We start from the raw sequence: 20097 nt of genomic DNA on the forward strand, positions 1-20097 counted from the left end.
ACACAAATGGTACAAGGAGTATGTTGACTCTCTAAGTAAAACAACATTTTAGCACCTCCTCCTAACATAGACGCCGTATTTGATGAGTTTCTCAGAAATGTGCTTGTCTCCCTCTTGCTGCTTGCCTTGTAGGTAGGCATAATATATCACTCACTGTGACTGTGTTTGGAAGGTCCCTTTTGTCCAGGCCTGGAATTCATTTTTTTCTAAATTATTGTATTCAGATGTATTAATCCAATATGATCAATGCAGAAGACTGAAGCGTAAAAATCCCAGAATGCACGGATTTGATAAATAAAAGCTCAGGATTGCAAACTTAATGTTCTGTGGACATCCAGTGATGGCGAAAGCCATAGTTACTTTGCGAATAAAGTAGTTCAGAATCATATTAATAACACCCCAGCTAAAAAGGCTCGTGTCAGGATAAAAACATTGATTGGTTGAGATCTACTCTTCTTGATTTATAGTGAAACAACTGGCAAGTTAAGAAAGTCAAACAGTGTTAACTGCTGGTCGCAGGCACATCTTAAAATACACACAAGACATTTCTAAAGTTTCCCAGTTCCATACATTGTGGTTCTTGTATTTCTGTTTGACTTATTATTCATTTGTGCCTGAAAGCAAATACAAACGGTTTACTGGATGACTTATTTATGCATGGAATTTAAAACTTGAGAGCTCTGATGTCAGCCAATAATCTGATTCCGGTAGCTGAAAAAAAATATTTTTTGAAAAGGTGTTGTGCAGGGCGGAAAATAATTGGTTACTGGGGGCCGGAGCTCTGCCAAATGTTCAGGATAATCGCATAGGGGCGATTCACAGAACTAATCTGAGCTAAAAATCCTAAACTTAGTACTTTCAGTGTTCACAAAAGGCATTTAGTAGTGGTAAAGTTAGGAGTCCTAACTTTGCTACTACTAAATGCCTTTTGCAGCCGTGGCCCGTGGAGGGAGTTCTGGTGAGGCAGAAAGGCGGGGCGGGGAAGGGGCAGAGTGGGGGGGGGGGGTGCTAAAAACCGGAATATGGATAATTGGAGGTTAGTAAACAATTTAATTAACAAAACGAATTTCGTAGCGCACGCTGCATCGCATTTTGCGATGCAGGGCGCGCTACGAAATTCATTTTATTTATTAAATTGTTTACTTACCTCCAATTATCCATATTCCGGTTTTTAGCACCCCCCACCCTGCCCCTCCCCTGCCCCGCCTTTCTGCCCCACTGGAACTTCCTCCACTGGCCGTGGCTGGCCTTTTGTGAATACCGAAAGTCGTAAAGTTAGGATTTTGTCTCAGTTTAGTAGTAGTAAAGTTAGGAGTCCTAACTTTACTACTACTAAATGCCTTCTGTGAACACCAAAAGTAGTAAGTTTAGGATTTTATCTCAGATTAGTCCTGTGAATTGGCCCCTAAGTATGTATTCTCAATAGATTCATGGTATATTGTTAATTAAATGTGGAAATCCTAAAACCTTTCAGTGGATATGGCACTTGTGAATCTGTATTGAACATATCATGTAGATGTGTGGGGGTGTCTGGCTCAAAGCCCATCTGTTGGAAAACGTGAGGCTTTGGACCCACAAACACACACACTCACACACACACACACACACAAATGCACACTTCTCAAAAAAGGACACACTATCCAATTGCTGCATTCTGATATTCATACATGACCCTCACACTCATGCACACACAACATAAATACCTGTGAAGATATAGATCACAACATGTCTCCTTGCTCACACTCTATAATTGGAAAGTAGATGAGAATTCTTACAAAGGACAGATCAGGATGCAATCCTCCACCTGGCAGGGCTCCTAAAAGCTCTTTGCTTAATCTCAGCACGGCCGCATCACATCATATATAAACAAGCCATCACAACTATTGACTCTGGGCTTGACAGAGGTGAAAAACACCCAGACTCCTTAGCACATGACTGCTATATGATCCTGCTAAATCAACTCAAAGAGGTAGCCCACACAGTCTCTCATTTTAGGGACCAGCACTTATTTTCATTCAACATATTATGATCCAAAGCAAGAGGAAGAAAAACACAAAATGTATAAAGGAGGAGGGGAAGAAAGGCAGACAAATAGTGACAAAGGGAAAAAGCAAGGATGAAAAAGAACCTGTAAGAGTGAGAGAAATGGAGTGTCTAGTGGTGGATTAAAGAGACATGACTTGGAATCAAGACTACACAGCTGTAGTAGTCAGCAGCCCGACCTTCGATTGTACCTGCTTTGGGTTCCTGAGCCCCGGTGCTTAGTCTTTTACAATTTAAGCACCGGACTGGAATGAAATACTGCTCTGCACCTTATACAATATATACAATATTCTACAAAATCCTGATTCAGGAAGGAGGTTCTTTTTGTTTTGCATGCATACAAAATTTTAATACAACTTTAAGACAAAGACCCTGGTTAAAACCAAAGGCCTTTTTTCTGGGGAAATGCAGTACAGCAGTTCTGGAGACTCTCATATGAGGTGGAGAGATGATCAAGTAGAGCATTTCAATCTACTAAATAGACCCTAAAAAATGACAAAGCTGTGGTGAATTCTTTGACCAGTGATTTATATAAAACCAACCACGTCTGATCTTAATATATTATTAGCACCTGTGTCATTCTTTTTGAGTGTTAAAATACCTCCAGGTCAACCTGAAATAAGCAATTCCAGTAATCTTTCTCTGTCATTATAGCTCATCAGTAAAGTTTAGCCCAAACATGAGCCTGGCCTCTGACGCTAAAGAAAAAAAAGTGCCCAGAACTGAAGGAGAAACGAGCAAGACAGAACTGGGAGACACCTGAGTTTTAGGGGAGGGCATGCCAAATGAAAGACATCAATCCACAACTGATCACTTATTTTGCCCACTCAAATGCTTGCCTTTTGGCAAAGTTTTTATGCACTGGAGTAGAATATTCTCACTCACGCCAAGCCAGAACAAAACAAACATATTTTGGGGAAGCCTGCATGCAAGGCCCTAGGATTATCAAAATAAGTAGAAATAAAATGCTTTGAGGATTCATTAATGAGTCTGTGGTATCGGACATTTACCAAAAAAATAGATGACTATATGCCCCACTACTGCTTTCAAAGATGGAGTCGCGGCCCTAGGATTATCAAAATAAGTAGAAATAAAATGCTTTGAGGATTCATTAATGAGTCTGTGGTATCGGACATTTACCAAAAAAATAGATGCCTATATGCCCCACTACTGCTTTCAAAGATGGAGTCGCGGCCAGCCCTGCCATTGAGAAGACCCTGTTGTCAGATTGATGCTGGTGGAAATGGCACAGGAGGCTCTCAATAATGAATTAGGTGTAGCCTCTCTGATGCCATTTCCTGACAAATCGTTTCCGTCAAGGACATATGGCTGTCCCTGGCAGGAAAAGTCCTGAAATGCCTTGCACATGCTGGAAGAAAACTCCCAGGACATGGGGAGATATTAGTTATGCTGTTCTTGGAACAAACCAGAGATCTGCTGGGCCAGCTAGGCTTGCCAGACCGACTTACATAGATTATTTTTCCCCTGAAGCACCTCCCACCATGTACGTGGCAATCCCTTCGAGGCAGAAAGTCCTCAATGATGGTCATGTTTGTAAACAAGTCGCTGTTGCGGCAATGGAAGTACTTTCTGGAGGCCAGGCAATCTATGTATAAATATTGCCTGATTATTTTTTGTTGAGTCCAAGAATGGAATTAAACAGATAGAGGAACAGTCCCCCTCTCTATCCAAGGTTATTATTCTGGGTTGCCGCGACCTGTACACAAATCTGCAAACACTCACAAACACTTCTTAACGTCAGGATGTATATAGCCCCAGAGCATGGACACACACCACTCACACACTTTTAAAAGCTCTCATTCCAAGAGACAGACACGCATTTCCCAAATCACCCTCAAATGTGTAGTAGTTTTACCAGATGACAGATATAGGCTTTGAAAAGATGGGGTGAAAGAGCAGATCCGTGCCATATAACAATGAGGTCTCAGGAGCACAGAAAGGTTGCCGTCTGATAGACTTTAAATGGCCCTTATCAAATGAGGTAAACCAATTCAGCACCGTTCCAGAGCAGCCCACTGCCTGAAGGCAATGATATTGGGCTCATGAACTACTGTATGAAATGCAGCTGATAGATCCAGTAATATCAGGGTATTTGTGTTAGTGAGCTTCTAATGTCAGGTCACTCATTACTTCCAAAAGCACAGATTCAGTGCTGTGTGCAGGGCGGAAACATGCTTTCATTAGTCCCAGTATATTGGTAGTTTGCAGATGATTGCTTAATTGTTGGGCTAAATGATTCTACAGTGATTGGACTCTAGAAGATAGCAGAACTAGGGGATGAAAGGATTTCAGAATTTTGTGATCCGCTCTGACTTTGAAAAATAGGAATAACTTGCAGTTATGAGGCTATAGTGCTTGAGAGATTTTAGCTGACTGTCTGTGAGCATGAGGCCCATGTGTTTTTAGTTTAGTCTTAGGATCTCTCAGCTTGGTGTTAGTGTGCATTCGGCCCAGAAGTCTGCAATACTTGTGAGGGACTCTTAGGTCAATGTCACTTTAACGTAATGCCCAGGAGGTTGAAGAACTAGGGCGCTCTTAGCCCAGTGTCTGGGAACTTAGTGTTATGGACGCTGTAGTTAAGTCCTGAGAAATTGTAACCTGATTGTCAGTGAGTGTAGGATCATCGAGTCTTTAGTACTCTGAAACTCTTTCTTAGGGCCAGATGTAGGAGGCCATTTACCGACCGGTAACGGCCGATTTCGGCCGTTACCGACCGGTAAATGGGTATTTGGGATGTAGGGGCATCATTTTACAGATTCAGTAAATTTACCGATTCGGTAAATTTACCGAATCTGTAAAATACCGAATCGGTATTTTTACTGATTCGGTAAATCCCAGATGTAGGTGGGACTCTTCTGAGTCCCAAAGGCCCTACAGATTCGGTATTTTACATGTGACAGACAGACATGCCCTTAGGGCATGTCTGTGTGCCACATGGCACACATGCCCGTCTTTGGGGTGCTAGAGGGTGTCAAAGTGACACCCCCTGCACCCTTGCTGGAATCGGTATTTACCGTATCGGTAAATACCGATTCGGTAATGCCCATTGATTCCTATGGGCTTCAATGCCCATAGGAATCAATGGGCATTACCGAATCGGTATTTACAGAATCTGTAAATACCGAATCTTAACGATTCGGTATTTACCGAGTCTGTGTTACCTACATCCCCCCCCCTCTATTTTACCACTTCTTAAATACCGAATCGGTAAAATTCGGTATTTAAGAAGTGGTAAAATAGAATTACCTACATCTAGCCCTTAGTTTCTTATCAGTGAGTGAGAGGCCCTGTTGCTGTTGCTCTTACCATGAGTCAGTGAGCATGGGATGCAAGAGGCTGTAGAACTGGGGCGTTCATAACTTTTAGTGCTGGATCCACAAGGTTGTATTTGTGAGGAGTTCTTGAGGCACAAACAATGACTGTGGACTCCTTAGGTGATATAACTAGAGAGCTGTTTCCTGAGTATTTATCAAATAATTTGTTTTTATCTCTCAGACTGTAATGTATTCCTTATAACTTATCAATTGAATGCATATTGGAATTAGTGTTCTGTAAGTTTGGGACCATACACTTACTGCAATATGTACTATGTATTTTTAAAGTGGGCCACAATGTATTTGTAACTTATAACTTTTATGGTTTCCTATTGTGTGAACCGAATAAAGTTTATTGAGTAAACATGATGCCCACAAGGTTGCGTACGTGGGAACTCTTAGCTGAGAGCCAGTGACCTATAAGATGTTAGCACTTGGGAGTCCTGTGCTCAATTCTAGTAAATGAGAGACCCAAGAGGTTGCAGTACTGGAAAATCCTAGGTGGATGCCAATGAGTACATTACCAAAAAGCTTACGTTAGTGGGGAGCTCCTGGCTTCATGTCAGAGTGTGTGAAACCTAAGGGGTTATGGTGCTCAGGAGCTATAAACTCATGTCAGAGAGTTTGGGTCTCATGTTGTGGTAGCACTGTGATGCTCTTAGCTCCATGCAAGTGACTGTTTAAGCCTTGAGGCTGATGTACTGGGCAGGTGTAGAATTTGGGACGTCTTAGCTTGAAATCTCTCACTGCTGGGCTCAAGATTGTAGTACTTCTAAGTTCTTCACTCAGAGAAGTAGCTGTGTGGCTGAGAAGACAGTGGTTCTGAGAAGCTCTCACATTGAGGTTACTGATTGCTGGGACCCACAAGGCAGTACTCTTACTGATGAGCTCCTAGCTCACTACCAGTTAGTGTTGGGGAATCAGATTGTATCACTGGGTAACTCTCAGCCCAACTTCAGAGAGTGTGAAACCCTTCACGTTCAAGTACTAAGGAGATATTAGCTCAGAGTCAGTGCTGAGGGACCTTTGATGCTGTAGAACTTAGGAACTCTGATCCTGATTCAGTGGCTCAGGAAAGTGACAATGAGGCACATGCATTCATTGTGCTGGAGCGGTATTATCTCAGTGTCAGTGAGTCTGGGATCAAGAATGGTGTGCTACTGGGGAAAACATAGCTTGATGCCAGTAAAAGTAGTGCCCAATGTCCCCGAGGTTTCAACCCTTGACGCTGTAGTACTGGATAATTCCATCCTCAGCCTCAGTTAGAATAGGGCCCATTTTCAAATTGTCCTGGAGATCTATTAGCGTTATGTCATTGGATGTAGGACCAACTAGACCATAGAACTGGTGAGCTTTGATCCTAGTGTTTTCAAGTATCAAACTCACAAGGCCAAACAGCTGCAAAGCATGGTGTTCATTAGGATGGAGTACTGCAGTGCTTTAAGATGGCCACGAATGTGTGAGAGGCTCCATAGTTTGCAAATAGGTGAAGGATTAGGCCTAGCATCTTCAAACGTGAGCCATCTGATGCTGTAGTGAATCCAGGCATTAAGTTCAGAGTCTCAGGATCAGTGGATCCAAAGGCTGAATTCCTGAGTATCTCTTGGACGGGAGTCAATGTGTGTGTGATGCATATGGCTCTATACCACTTGGAGCGTCCTTACCTGGGTGTAAATCATTGCGTAAAACACAATACTGTAGTTGTGAGGAGCTCTTAGCTTGGTGTCAGTGAGTTTACAAACTTTAAGGCTGTAGTGCTGAAGAGATCTTAGCCTGGCGTCAGCAACGTTATGACCCTTAAGGCTATAGTTCTTGAGCGATATTAGCTTGGCGTCTCTGAGCTTAAAACTGTTAAGGCTGTACCTCTGGAGATCTCTTTCACTGATGTCTTGGAGTGTATAACCCTTAAGGATGTAGTCCTGGGAAGCTCTTAGTTTGCTGTCAGTGGGTATTTGGCCCTAACAGTTCTAGTTCTGGGGAGCTTCTTCCTTAGTGTCAAAGAGTGCGGGATACACAAGAAAGACTCTTAGCTTGGGTTCAGTGAGTATGGGACCCATAAGGCAGCAGCCCTGGAAATCTTTCAACTTGTTGTCCATAAATATGCAAATACAGTTTCTTTACAGTGATCCACTCAGCTTGCTCTTAGTAAGTGAACAATTTGTGTGACAGTAATACTGCTTGGTACCGAATTTTCTGCAAGTGAGCACAAAGAAAACACATGTAACACTTAATGAAATACTCCGTTCCCAAGTGGTGAGGTACTAGGCTGTCCTTTTTCTCTATGGACGGTCACACACTTCCAGAGAAAATATTGAAAAGAGTGTCTAAAAAGCACCATCATTAACAGAGTTCTTAAGGGCAACATTCCAAACTGGCATTGAATGGTTGTCCTCAATGACAAACTCAATAGGAGCACCGTGATTCGATGGAACAGGCCAACAGAGGCATGGCGGGACCCCAGCTCTGGTCTCTGAACTGATGTCCACAACTTGGTTCCATTCAACAACCTACACTTAGAATTTTCATCTTCGTGCTTATAGGGGGAGGACACATTAATGAACTGGATGACATTAAATGTAGGAAAGATCTTCTCTGATTGTGACCTGCCCACATTCAATATGTCCTAGCAGGATGCTGGGTGTTAATCCTTCACTTCCCTTGTTATCATCTTTCTGACTTCTCCTTTAACTCCTTCCCTCCTTCTCTCCTCCCCATACCCACCATTCAGTTATTTTGGCACCAATATTCTATATTGTTCAGGTTAAGAGGTAGATTGTTTAACTCGGTGGGGGCTACTCCTTCACCATCTCTTCCTGCTTCTTTGGAAGAATTAGCCATAAGTCTCTGGTTCGCTTTGGCCTACAATAAAGTTTCAAGGAATTGTTTAACAGATAGCATCTCTACCGCTCAGTCAACTCAGCGGCTTACTTGCTGGCTGTCGAGGGCATAGGAGTGCTGCAGATGCCTTTGTCTCAATGTCTCAAACAGGTCAACAAGGTCGCAGTATGCAGAAGTCCAGCTCCTGTGGCTTTCTCCTGATGCCGCAGTGGTCCCTGGGGAGGGGAAGGTCAGGTCCCGCTGTGCACCTGAGATAGCGCCTCTTGAAACCTCGGCCACACGTTTTGGAGCAAGAGCTCCACTCCCCAGTCTCCCACCGGGGACATGGGTCACCGCAGGCCCTGGTGTCCATAGGTCTCTGTGCAGCTTCACAGTCTGAACCTGACTGGCCATAGGAGTCATGGCATTCGACTGACCGCTTCTGAAGCCCATTACCACAGGTGACAGAGCATACATCCCAGCTACCAGCCACCCACCTGGAAGCTGGTCTTTTGTAGTTAGGCTGATTAGGATCCAGTCGGTTGGACATACTCTGAACACTGTTGTTAAGCACTTGTCCACTTTTCCCATCCTTGCGGTATTTGTCGTCCTTGTGATCCTTGGGCAAGTAGTAGGACCAGCGCACCCTGGGTGGAGTCATCTTGCCGACAGAGAGAACCTCAATAATCAGTGGCTCCTGGATGGGATTGAAAGCCTGGAGAACCTCTATGGCACTGCCTGTCCCGGTGTACTTCAGCATGCTCCCCTTGACCATGATGTCCCTCTCCACAGCAGACACAATGAAGTGGCCGTTCAGCAGGTACTTGCCCTGTGTTGTCTTCACTGCAAGGTAGTTGTCATCACTCACAAGGCCTTTGTAGCCCCTCTGCCGCACGTCGATGTTGGATGCTCCAGCAGGGATCGTCACCACAAAGTTATAGCCGTGTCTGAAAGAAAAAAGGTAGCCAATTGTTATTTGCTCTTCACAGTTGATCATTTTGTCAAACTGAGAAATGCAACCCCATTTGAACAACTTAACCGTGATATAAGAATCCGATGACATTTTGTGCGAAATCGAGATAGACCGCTAATTGAGATGGTACTGAGGTATAGATCAATGAGCCACGGAAAGCCCAAGTAGCAATACACCAGTATTGCTCTGCAGCATCTATAGTGCCTGCAAGGACAAACCTCCCTATAGACATAATCTTGTCAGTCTTGTACTGTTCTGCTTGTCTGCTGTGAGAGCACTGTAAAGGTGGCATATTACCAGTCCTGGACTGCTATGTGGGCAAACGACTGGTGTCCGCCAGGCTGTTCTATACAGCTGTCTCAGAGCTGGAAGAAAGACATCTTACAGTCCTGTGCCGGTAAGGAAGCATTACAACATTGTTACCCACCACGTCATGCACTAAGTGTCATCAATAGGATGTGATCTTGCCAGTGCGGTATCCTATGTCAGCCCTGGACAGATGTCACCTAGCTGCCCCTCCCCCAACAAACTATCACAATTAGAATATGGTACTTCTTAGTCCTGCTATTCAGTGGCTGTAAAGGAGTGAGAGAAATGAAAGGATGCTTTGGGGTGTCAGATCTGAAACTGGGTATCTTATAATTCTCTAGGAATGTATATACAATAATGCACTAGGCATGCATTTCCAATAAGACTTACAGCAGGTATTTCAAATAACGTAATGGGGCATGTAGGTCCAATAAAGCAATGGCATCCATATTGAATATTGCCCTGGGCATGCATATCTAATAATGTACAGACCATGCATGTTCAATAATGTTCGGGTAGTCTGAGACATTAGGTAGAAGTGACCATCGCAGAGTAAGTGAGGTCTTCTTCTACATCTACTTTAAAGGGAGGACAACTATCTACAGAAATATTTCCTTTACATTTATGTTATAGAAGGCGTGAGAAGCAGGAGTTGTCTCATTTCACCATTTCTTCTCGCAATCCTAACTATGTGAGTTTTACATAGCTTAGGGAACAGAATTCACCTAGTGGAAAACTAAAATATATAGAATTAATAAAACTAAAGAAGAATAGCAGTAAAGTATATTTTCCTGTGTGAGGCAAGCCTCTCCAGAGACACATATAAACTTATATAATTTGGCTGGGAAGAAGTATGTTTTCTATTTCCTTCCTGCTGGTAAGTCTTTCTTCCCTTTTTGTGTCTTGAAACACCGCCCCCTCCTAAACACCCTCATCTCAAACTCTCCTTACAGCAATTTGCAGTAATTAACGAAATCCTGATCGACGGTCCGGAGGAGAACAAGAGGCAGGAGAGAGAGGGATTAGGACAATGAATACTGAATCTTTGACAAGAAAGACCTGACTTGAAGTAATGAAGGCCAATGGAAATTAACTGAGACAATGCCAGCTATTTAGACCTGTCGAGCCCAATGCGCTGACTGGGAAGAGCTGTGACATCTTAAAGTGTCTCATCTTCATGCTTCAAGTCGAATGTCTACACATGAGATATGCCGTGGGTGTCACAGCCAACCAAAGATACCACACGAGTGCTGTACACTGTCATATCCCAAAGTAGTTATGTACCCCAAAATACTTCTTTACAGGAAATAAGAAAAAAATAGTTCAATTACAATATTAAAAACAATAATTAGAATTTTTTATTAAAAGTGCCTTAAAATTCCTAAAAACGTCACCAATATCAGATACTGAAAATTCCTCAGCAGGGACCATGCAGGTTTCATGTCAATAATAATAGTATGGGCACAAGCTCTCTAACCAACTTTCAGCAGCCTAGTAACGTTTTTTTCTTTCTACATGCATGTAGGTGTGGCTGAAGTTTTACTTGCAAAAGCAAAGTTTTTTTGTATTTATCGTTATTGGTTTTCATGTTGTTGGCTAAGTATCTGCTTTTCCTTTGCCTATGCTCGAAGGCAGTTTTTAGGTTTCGCCCGCACTTACAACATCTCTTGTATTAAAAAAAAATCTTAAAAGGGGCTTAGAACCCACCCAATACTTGCCTGAACATACCATTCATCTTTTCCAATGTCACTCTAATTTACGTGCTTCTGATTGGCCAGCACATTGTCTGCTTTCACTTCCTGCTCTGCTTTGCTTTCCATGCCATGGCATGGAGCTTGGGGCAAGTACATCTTCTGGGTTCTGGCTACTGGGAACTGGCCAGTGTCCTTCCACTGGCTACTCGCATTGAAGATACTTTTTTATTTCATTTCGGAATGAGCTCTCCATACCAGTGCATCTAAAGGCTTTCTTGCCCCAATCTCTTTACCAACACATAGCGCTTTCGAAATGCACACCAAGAGTTACATAATCCCTGGTTCTGAGGCATTCTGTGATATTTAAGGATTGATACTGATAGCTGGTGTTGCTGCTTGGTGGGATGGGGCCAAGCACTGCATTTGCTGGCCAGAGATGCCTGGCTTGAAACACTGGCAGGTTTGCAAGCTTACACGATCGACCGCCTGCGGGTCGTGGAAGTAAAGGGAATTTGTTGTAAAACATTTCAGCCTCCCTGAATGCGCTATGTAAATGCTGTAACAAGAGATTACTGTGACCTTCGGAGCAAGATTTGGTAGGAACAATGTTTTTGTATGAAACTCAATGAAAGTGAGAAAGTACCCTGTTTTCAGCACAAATCTATCTTATAAATGTAAGATTTTGTCCAGAAACCCTGTAAGCAATGTTTGGGGGGGGGGGGCGGATAAAAATTTGGACCTTTATTACTTTTCATGCAATCTTCTCTTTCATATGGCATCCCTTAGTAAACCTACACCACTCTGCCAATACACTTCTATCCTTATCTGTGATCCTTGTATGGAAGTTGACAGAAATGGGTTAATTATCGCGAACACCCCCTTTAGTCTAGAAACACTTCTTGCTAAACCCCTGAAAATCAATACTAGCTGCACCTTCTTGATGCATTAGTTGCTTTTAGGCTCCAGTGAGCATAGCAAAATAGTTGCTGCTTTGCCAGTTTACCCGAAATACAGCAGAGCTTTTTTTTTCTGCAGCCCTGCCAAGTACCACGCATCAGGCATTAGACTAATGCATTTCAATGTGGTGGTCAGCATCACAACACTGCAATGCATTGTCACGCATTTATAGCGCCTCCTCAGCAAACCGTTGTGTTGCTTATTAACACCACACTAACTGAGCAAAGCTCTTAACGAGCAGCGCGCTGCTTGCAACAGGTTGGGGGCTGGGTTACTCAGCTCATTCTGTGCTGGCTACAATGTAGAATTTCACCCTACTGGCACATTCAGATTCACTGAGAGGGTGTCACGAGAGTCAGTCATCTTATGCTCATTTGCCCAAACGCTACTGCAGAGACAGCTGGACAGAGTGTGACACACACAACTATAGGCACAGGGTGCCACCCACAGCACAGTTTTAATTTGGCAGCCAGTGCAGCAGGGTACCCACCGCTGCAGCTTGCAACACGTTGTGCTGCATGGACTGGCTGAGGCCCAGGTGCCTAATGATGCGGACCTGTGACCCCCCCGGACTGCGGTCGCCAACCTACTGCAGTCCAGTGCCGCCTGGAGCAAATTTGAAGGCCACCTCTCTGATGGTGCAGCTTCATTCCAGGATTCTAAATCTGACTTTAGTATTTTTAAAATGTATTTGTTATTATCATTAGCCTTCTTTTTTACTTTAGTTTCATGTAGCACAAACGCGTCCCAAGGGCATTTACACGCTTTATATGAGCACCTGCTATATTACACGTCACATTAATTTTTTAAGGCTCAGTGAGATTAAGCGATTTGCCTTGAATCACAGGATGTTTAGCTGACGCCAGGACTCAAACACAGTTTCTACTTCCAAAGTCAAAAGCTCTGGCCATAATACCACATAGTCTCAGGCTGTGCCACTTTAAAACCACTTTGTTGGTCAAAGAAACCCACCTTTTAGAGATCTTCAGCAATTACAAACATTGTTCCTCCTTTGCAACAAGCTATGGCAAAGACAATAGGTTTCACCTCTGCGAAATCTATTTGGTTTCCTAATCCTTTTTAGGTCGAGGACCGAAGGCTGCGCTTGCGCAGTCTCCGGTGGGAGATTTAATGATTTGGAGTATGGGGCTTGAACCTGCCTCTCTCTTCCATTGGCTGGCTCCCTAAACGGAGGCCAGTCATTGGATGAGAGGGCATCACTCAGTTCAAGCCCTGTCTCTTTCGGATTCGGGGGCGTGTTTTTTTGCCTTCTTTCAACTGTGACGTCATCCGTCACTCAGAACGCCAAAAACACGCCCCCGAATCCGAAATTTTCGGAGTTGCGGCCGCCATTTTGCGTTTTTCTTGTTTAATCTTCCACTTCCCTCTTCAAAAATGTTGTAATGTATGTTTAGGATTCAGGCTCAATAGCAACTGCCGGGATGAAATTAAGTAGATCAAATCTTAGTAGAAACGTATTTGATAACGAATTCTGCTTTCCGAGTCAGCATATATAGGTACGTCATATAACCCGAATTACGATAATTTTTTAACAATAATATTAGTAATGTGCGGTCATAGAAGCAGAAGAAAACTAAACCTCCATCTTCTGACAGCAACACTGACGTAGTCGGATAACAAAGCAAAGCAGAGGTTTGACAGGTCCTTCTACTGAGTACATGCGGAGCCACAAGAGGCATGCCTTCTTGCGAGGAAGCAGGGCTAGTACTGAGCGTAACCAAGCGGCTTCCTTCTGCGTCACTTCCCATGCGCCCAAGTGTTGGTGGCGGCTTCCTGGACCCGGATGGTGACTGGCGGCGGTAGTGCTGCAGCGGCGGTAGCTGCTACCACTGTCCCGCGCGGCCCCCGCGAGCCGGGAGCGCACAAGCACTGTGGGCCAGGCCGCGGTCGCCCCAGCAGTGCTGTGGGGAGGATGGCTGCTGTCCGGGGTCCTGGGGGCTCGGGCGGAGCTTCAGAAGGTGGCGGCAGAGGGGGACAAGCAACCCTGTCGGTGCGGGACGGCTGCCTACGCTGCGACGAAGAAGGGCTGTACAGCTTGAGCTACCACCCGGCACTCAACGCCATCCTAGCCGTCACCAGCCGGGGCAGTGTCAAAGTCATCGATGGCACCTCGGGAGCCTTGCTGCAGCAGGCCACGGGCCTGAGTGGTGAGTTGGAGTTACTGGGGGGGCACCTATATCTGGCGGGTTATGTCTCCATAACCACTCAACCTGCCTTTCTCCCTTGTTAGATTCTGGTGGAAGAGGGTTCTGCCTCTTATGGTGGTCTTTCTCGCCAACCTCGCCCCTTTCCCTCCTCCCCTCCAACTCACCCCAATCTGTAAGTATCCTGTTACCCGTCAGACACCTTGGGGACGTTGACAGCATCACTTGACAGACTCCGTTCCCCGACAGGATCGGTGTGTTGGAGCTGTCAATTCCTTTAGTACAAGTGAAGTTGGGGACTGGATTTCGTGTTGCTGCACCTGTGATTTTTCATCCCACCAGTATCACATTTGCTCAGAAGTGGACTTGGGCACTTTGTTCCCGCCCAACAAATCTCATGCATATGCAGTTATTCGAGGACCTGAGTATCTGTCCGGTGGATTATATGAACTTTTTATGTACACATAACCCACTCCATCGAGCTAAGTAAAAATGAGAACACACATTTCCCTTACATATGGTGCTGCTTCGTCGACAAGAGAACCCGCTGCTTGGTTTTTGCGTCCACTTCCTAAATTGCTTATCTTGCTCGATAGATCAGCCGATTGACTAACATTTTAGTTTCAACTTGTATTGCTTTTGGGTGACCTTGTTGTGTGTGTGTGTGGGGCTTTGTGTGTGTGGGGCTCTGTGTGTGTGTGTGTGTGTGTGTGGCTCTGTGTGTGTGTGTGTGTGGGTCTCTGTGTGTGTGTGTGTGGGTCTCTGTGTGTGCGTGTGGGGGGGGCTCTGTGTGGATAGCGGTTTTTGTAGGTGGCTCTATGTGTGGGTGGCTCTGTCTGTGTGAGGGTGGCTCTGTGTAGGTGGCTCTGTGTGTGTGAGGGTGGCTCTGTGTAGGTGGCTGTGTGTGTGTTAGTGGCTCTATGTGAATGACTCTGTGTGGGTGGCTCTGTGTGTGTGTGTGGCTCTGTGTGGGTGTAAATGCAATAGGTCATGCATATGCGAGCGATTAAGCTATTGGCATTGTAAATGACAATGCCATTTATTTAACGATTAAGCTATTGGCAATGTAAATGACAATGCTATTTATTTATGATTTAAAAAAAAAATCAAGAGTAATGCCAATAGCTCTACCTTTAATAATGCCGAGACCATTGCATTGTAAATGCTTGTTAGACATATTACGAAGCAGTGCGAGCTGCTGTGCAGCATGTCTTAAAATTAGGACAAAAGTCAATAGGATGCAATCAAAGCTAGTTGTGACAAAATGCTTTTTTAACTTTAAGACATGCTGAGCTGCGGTGCAACATGTAAAAAAAATATTGGCAAAATCAGCTGATTACGCAGAGGCGAAACCAATTGGCTTTGCCAATGCTTGTTCTCCTTAGCAAACTGGGCGTATTTGTTTCTCATGACTAAATTCCACTACAAAAACAATACTTGAACACTCTTCCTGCTTTGCATGTGCGCTGTACAATGCAGCATGCTTCCAAAGTAGGAAAGCCATTGTCAAAGCCAATAGGTCTTGCATTAGCGACCTATTGGCTTGCCAATAGCTTTTATCCACGTTGTACAGTTTGGCTGAAGTTAAAGAAAAGGATTTGACATGAGCACTGAGTCAACACCGTTAAATCAGGAACATTATGCGATAACTTTACACTCATAAGGGAAGAATGCATCAAATTGCTATCATGTCCAAAAGCATTGCAGAAGTTCAACGTCTCATGTGAAAGGCCAACTAGCAGAGCAATTTGTGACATCAGCATATTTCAAACGCCTTTAAGAGAAATACGTGTGTCATGAGAAAAAAAGATGTAACACTTTCCCTACTGCTTATGTGTGCAGTACAATGCAGCACACTTGCAAAATAGACTAGCATTGGCAAAGCAAATAGGTCTCGCCTTAGCAACCTATTGGCTTTGCCAATGGTTTTCCGCCATGCTGCACAGCATCTTGGAGTTTCAAAAAATACAAAAAAAAAACGCTTGTATCATGTTATAGGCAAAAGCAAGCACTGAAAGCAGAGATACTAGCCAATTAAAGTGACAGTACAAAGGCAATGCTTCATTGGAGGGACGAACACAACATTGACAGACTAGACACGAGTAAGAAGCAGACAAATGAGAGTGATAAGAAAATCCAACCAATGGTAAGCCGTGGACGGGCTACAAGACCTTCTATGGAAGGTACAATATGCCTTACAAAAGCTAGCACATACACTGTCTAGAGCAGGGGTACTCATAGTACGGCCCGCGGGCCGCTGGCGGCCCGGCAAGCCTTCCCTGGCGGCCCGCGGACCTTGCAGACATTGTGCCAGAGTTTGTATTTATTTTATTATTATTTTTTTTTTAAGAGTGTCTGCAGCAGTGCAGAGATTCTGCTGCTCTGTGGGGGCCGGGCGAATCCCGCCATAGTCAGAGTGGGGGTGCAGGGGCTCCGAGAGGTGAACCATTTCCCCAGTGAAGGTATCTCAAGAGGGTGCGACATCTCGCTCTTTCCTCCCCCTAATGACGCACCCCAGCTTTTACCAAGGGTACGCTTGCAGGAATCTTTTGTCATGGATCTCTGATGCAACTGCTGAGGGCTCGTGCAAAACAGAATAGCCTTTAAAAGTGTTCTTAAAATGCGTATATGCCGCTTCAGGCGTCTTTCAAGCTTGTGTCTGGAAATTAGGGCGTGGCACAGGGCGGGATCAGGGTTATCAGCAGAGCGGCATCTTCACAGTTCGAGTAAAGTTAACTACACTGCGACATTGACATGCCACGGGTGAAAATGCACACTGATCGCCTTTCCTAAACTACCCCCTAGAAAACAGCGCGTTTCGGCTCATCCACAAGACCCGAGCGCTGGCAGAACACTGGTGGAAAACAACAACCATCTGCCCGGAAATAGGCATCTGTGACTACCGAGCCTGCTGAACCGCAGATCACAACACGTTCAGAGATCAAATAAATGTCAGTAGTTTGAAATGCAGCTTTCATCGCTGTATAAGCGAGTGTCCGTTCAAAGGTACCGTTTTTTATTCAAATGCTTTTTCTTTTTTTTTTTTAACAGGCACTCATGTAGAGCTATATTCTTCTTTAATGGTCTCAGTCGATCAGCAATATATTAATTTTCACAAAAAGGGGAAGCTGTAAAACCAGTGACCTAGCAAATGCACTATAGGCCCTAATACAAGCAAGAAACTCCTACCACACACACCCATCTCCTAGTTTGACATTAAAAAACATACACTAATTGAGACTAGATGGGTCCCCACACCTATGGATCACAGCACTACTGTTAGATAGACCCCAGCAGAAAGCATGTGGGCCTTAGCGCCTCAAAACACAGCTTCTACCTGCGAGGTTTGAAAGCATAGCTAACAGCTATCAACTGTGCCACAACAAACCCAGAGCTAACAGGAGCAAAGAGAATACGAACTAGGAAAAAATCGGAGCAGCACCCTATCAACTCCAAGGGGGTTTAGGGGGAGTGAGTGATTTTGAGCCCTACCACCCAGGGCTTTTCTAGCGGGTTATGTCCAGTGACCACAGGGGATGCCATTGGTGGGAAGGTTAGACAGCTGGTGCCAGGCTCTTCAAAGAAGAAGGAAGTTAGGACTGACCCCTCCTTTGTTCTAGTGAAGTACAGCCCCATAGTCAGCAGGGGCAATGACAGTCCCCCTTTAATTCAGCGGATAGTAAGGGCTTGCCTTTACTTGGTTATTGAGGGGTCTTGTTTTGATGAGACAGGGCGCAACTGCGTATTGAAATGGTTACAGAGTTGCAGATTAGCAGGTGTGCAGGTAGGATGGCTTTTTTTGGACAAGATGTCAAGATTTTAAGGAAATTAGGGCCTGATTTAGATCTTGGCGGACGGGTTACTCCAACTATGACGGTTACACCGTCCTCTGAAATATAGATCCCATTATTTCCTATGTAATTTATATTTCGGCAGATGGAATGTCCATCACCGTTGTGACAAAGTAACCCGTCCACCGAGATCTAAATCACGGCTCTGTTAAGACTCAGGTTAAAAGGTGCGGGGGTGGCATCTGGATGGCGATATTAAAGTCCTAAATGTAAGGATGTTTGGATGAATGTAGGTTTGGCGTGATTAAAGTTTTTGTTGTTTTACAAGGTTATGGTTAGCTTATTACAGGAGGGGAAGGCGGATGCTTAGTGAGGCTGTGGTTTTAAATTATTCTGAATGGCACATTGCCAGGGGAATGTTTACCTACAGATTGCACCTTTCTCATTAAAGTAGCCGTTTTCACATTCTATATTTGACTCGTGGCTTCCAGGCTGCACCGTGCTGCCCGAAAACAGTTTGTCATTCTCACAATGTAAGTTCTGAGACGACCCCAGCAGCTAACATCACTAGTAATAGGAAACGCAAACCCAACCCCCAGACTTCAAGAACAAGATTCAGCCCAGTCATAGCATGTGTGCAAAAATACACCCAGCTTCCAGACTGTAACTCACAGTACAAAGTAATCATCATGATTAGCAGACAAAGATACCAAAGACAGGCAAGCATGGAGATGTGCTCGGACAGGCAGACAGAGATACTCATAGACAGACACAGGGCTACACGCAACAGATGTGTACTGACCCACACGTACACCTTGGACCCACAGTAACAAATATAATGAATGAATGAATGAATGAATGAAAGGAGTCTTTTATCACGCAACTTAGCCCAAGGGCATCAAGGCGCCAAAACAGGTCACCTGACACCTAATCCACCAGCGTCAGCTTTACCGGTACACTTCAGAGAAAAACCAGGTTTTTAGGGCCTTGCGGAACAGAGCAAGCGAGGGTTGCCCTAAGAGTTCAGGAGGAAGAGCGACAAGCGCTCTCTACAGTTTCTCTGATCTCTAGGCATTGAAAACAGTTGTTCCAGAGTGGGACGCAAAACAAAAATGCTTCATGAAAGACCTGTGAAGTGCTCGGGTGCGGCTGTGTGTGTGTGCCTGGAAGCTGTCACAGCCCGGGCGCACACAGGCAGGGTGAGGTGACAGAGGGAGGGAGACAGAGGGAGGGAGACAGAGAGACGGAGGGAGACAGAGGGAGGGAGACAGAGGGAGGGAGAGGGAGGGAGAGGGAAGGAGAGATAGGGAGACCTCAGAGAGAGGGAGACCTCAGAGTGAGGGGGAGGGAAAGAGAGAGAGGGAGACCTCAGAGCGAGGGAGAGGGAAGGAGAGAGAGGGAGACCTCAGAGTGAGGGAGAGGGAAGGAGAGTGAGGGAGACCTCAGAGTGAGGGAGACCTCAGAGTGAGGGAGACCTCAGAGTGAGGGAGGGAGAGGGAAGGGGAGCGAGGGAGACAGAGGAAGAGAGGGAGTGAGACAGTCAGAGTGAGTGAGACAGAGGGAGAGATGGAGTGAGAGGGAGTGAGAGAGTCAGAGTGAGTGAGACAGAGGGAGACAGAGACAGCGGGAGAGAGGGAGAGAAAGGGAGGGAGGGAGAGAGAGGGAGAGCAAGGGAGGGAAACAGAGAGAGAGAGAGATGTGTGTATGCCGGGTCTGGTGGCTCAGTGGACGAAGGCGTCCGCTGCAGGGACCTGTGATCAACCTCATGGTCACTGTTTTTTTTTGTTGCTCTAGCCCCGCCCCCTTCACCACTGACCCCGCCCCCACCAGTGCAGCCCTCGGACACAAACCACACAGTAAATTTGGCCCCGAGAGAAAGTTTGTGAGTACCCATGGTCTAGAGGCTAGGCCTAAAGCCAAGGAGAAATGAAAATATTTCTCCTTCTTAAGCCTGCCTGGAGGAGGCATAACATTTTGGTTCAAATACCTGCCTTCAAATGTTTGTAGGCAGGG

At 45.0% G+C, this 20097-nt stretch overlaps 1 protein-coding gene across 1 annotated transcript in view; it reads right to left on the minus strand.

Moving 5' to 3' along the window:
* Positions 1–1255: 1255 nt before the first annotated feature.
* ADAMTS15 (ADAM metallopeptidase with thrombospondin type 1 motif 15) overlaps positions 1256–20097 on the minus strand; it is a 359025-nt gene continuing 340183 nt past the window's right edge. The window contains exon 8 of the mRNA XM_078681943.1: positions 1256–9142. Within this exon, the coding sequence (XP_078538069.1) occupies positions 8368–9142 (775 nt within the window). The 3' untranslated portion in view covers positions 1256–8367. The remainder of the gene's footprint in view (positions 9143–20097) is intronic.

This window comes from Lissotriton helveticus, chromosome 3_1 (assembly GCF_964261635.1).
Source record: "Lissotriton helveticus chromosome 3_1, aLisHel1.1, whole genome shotgun sequence".
In the NCBI taxonomy this organism is placed as follows: Eukaryota; Metazoa; Chordata; class Amphibia; order Caudata; family Salamandridae; genus Lissotriton; species Lissotriton helveticus.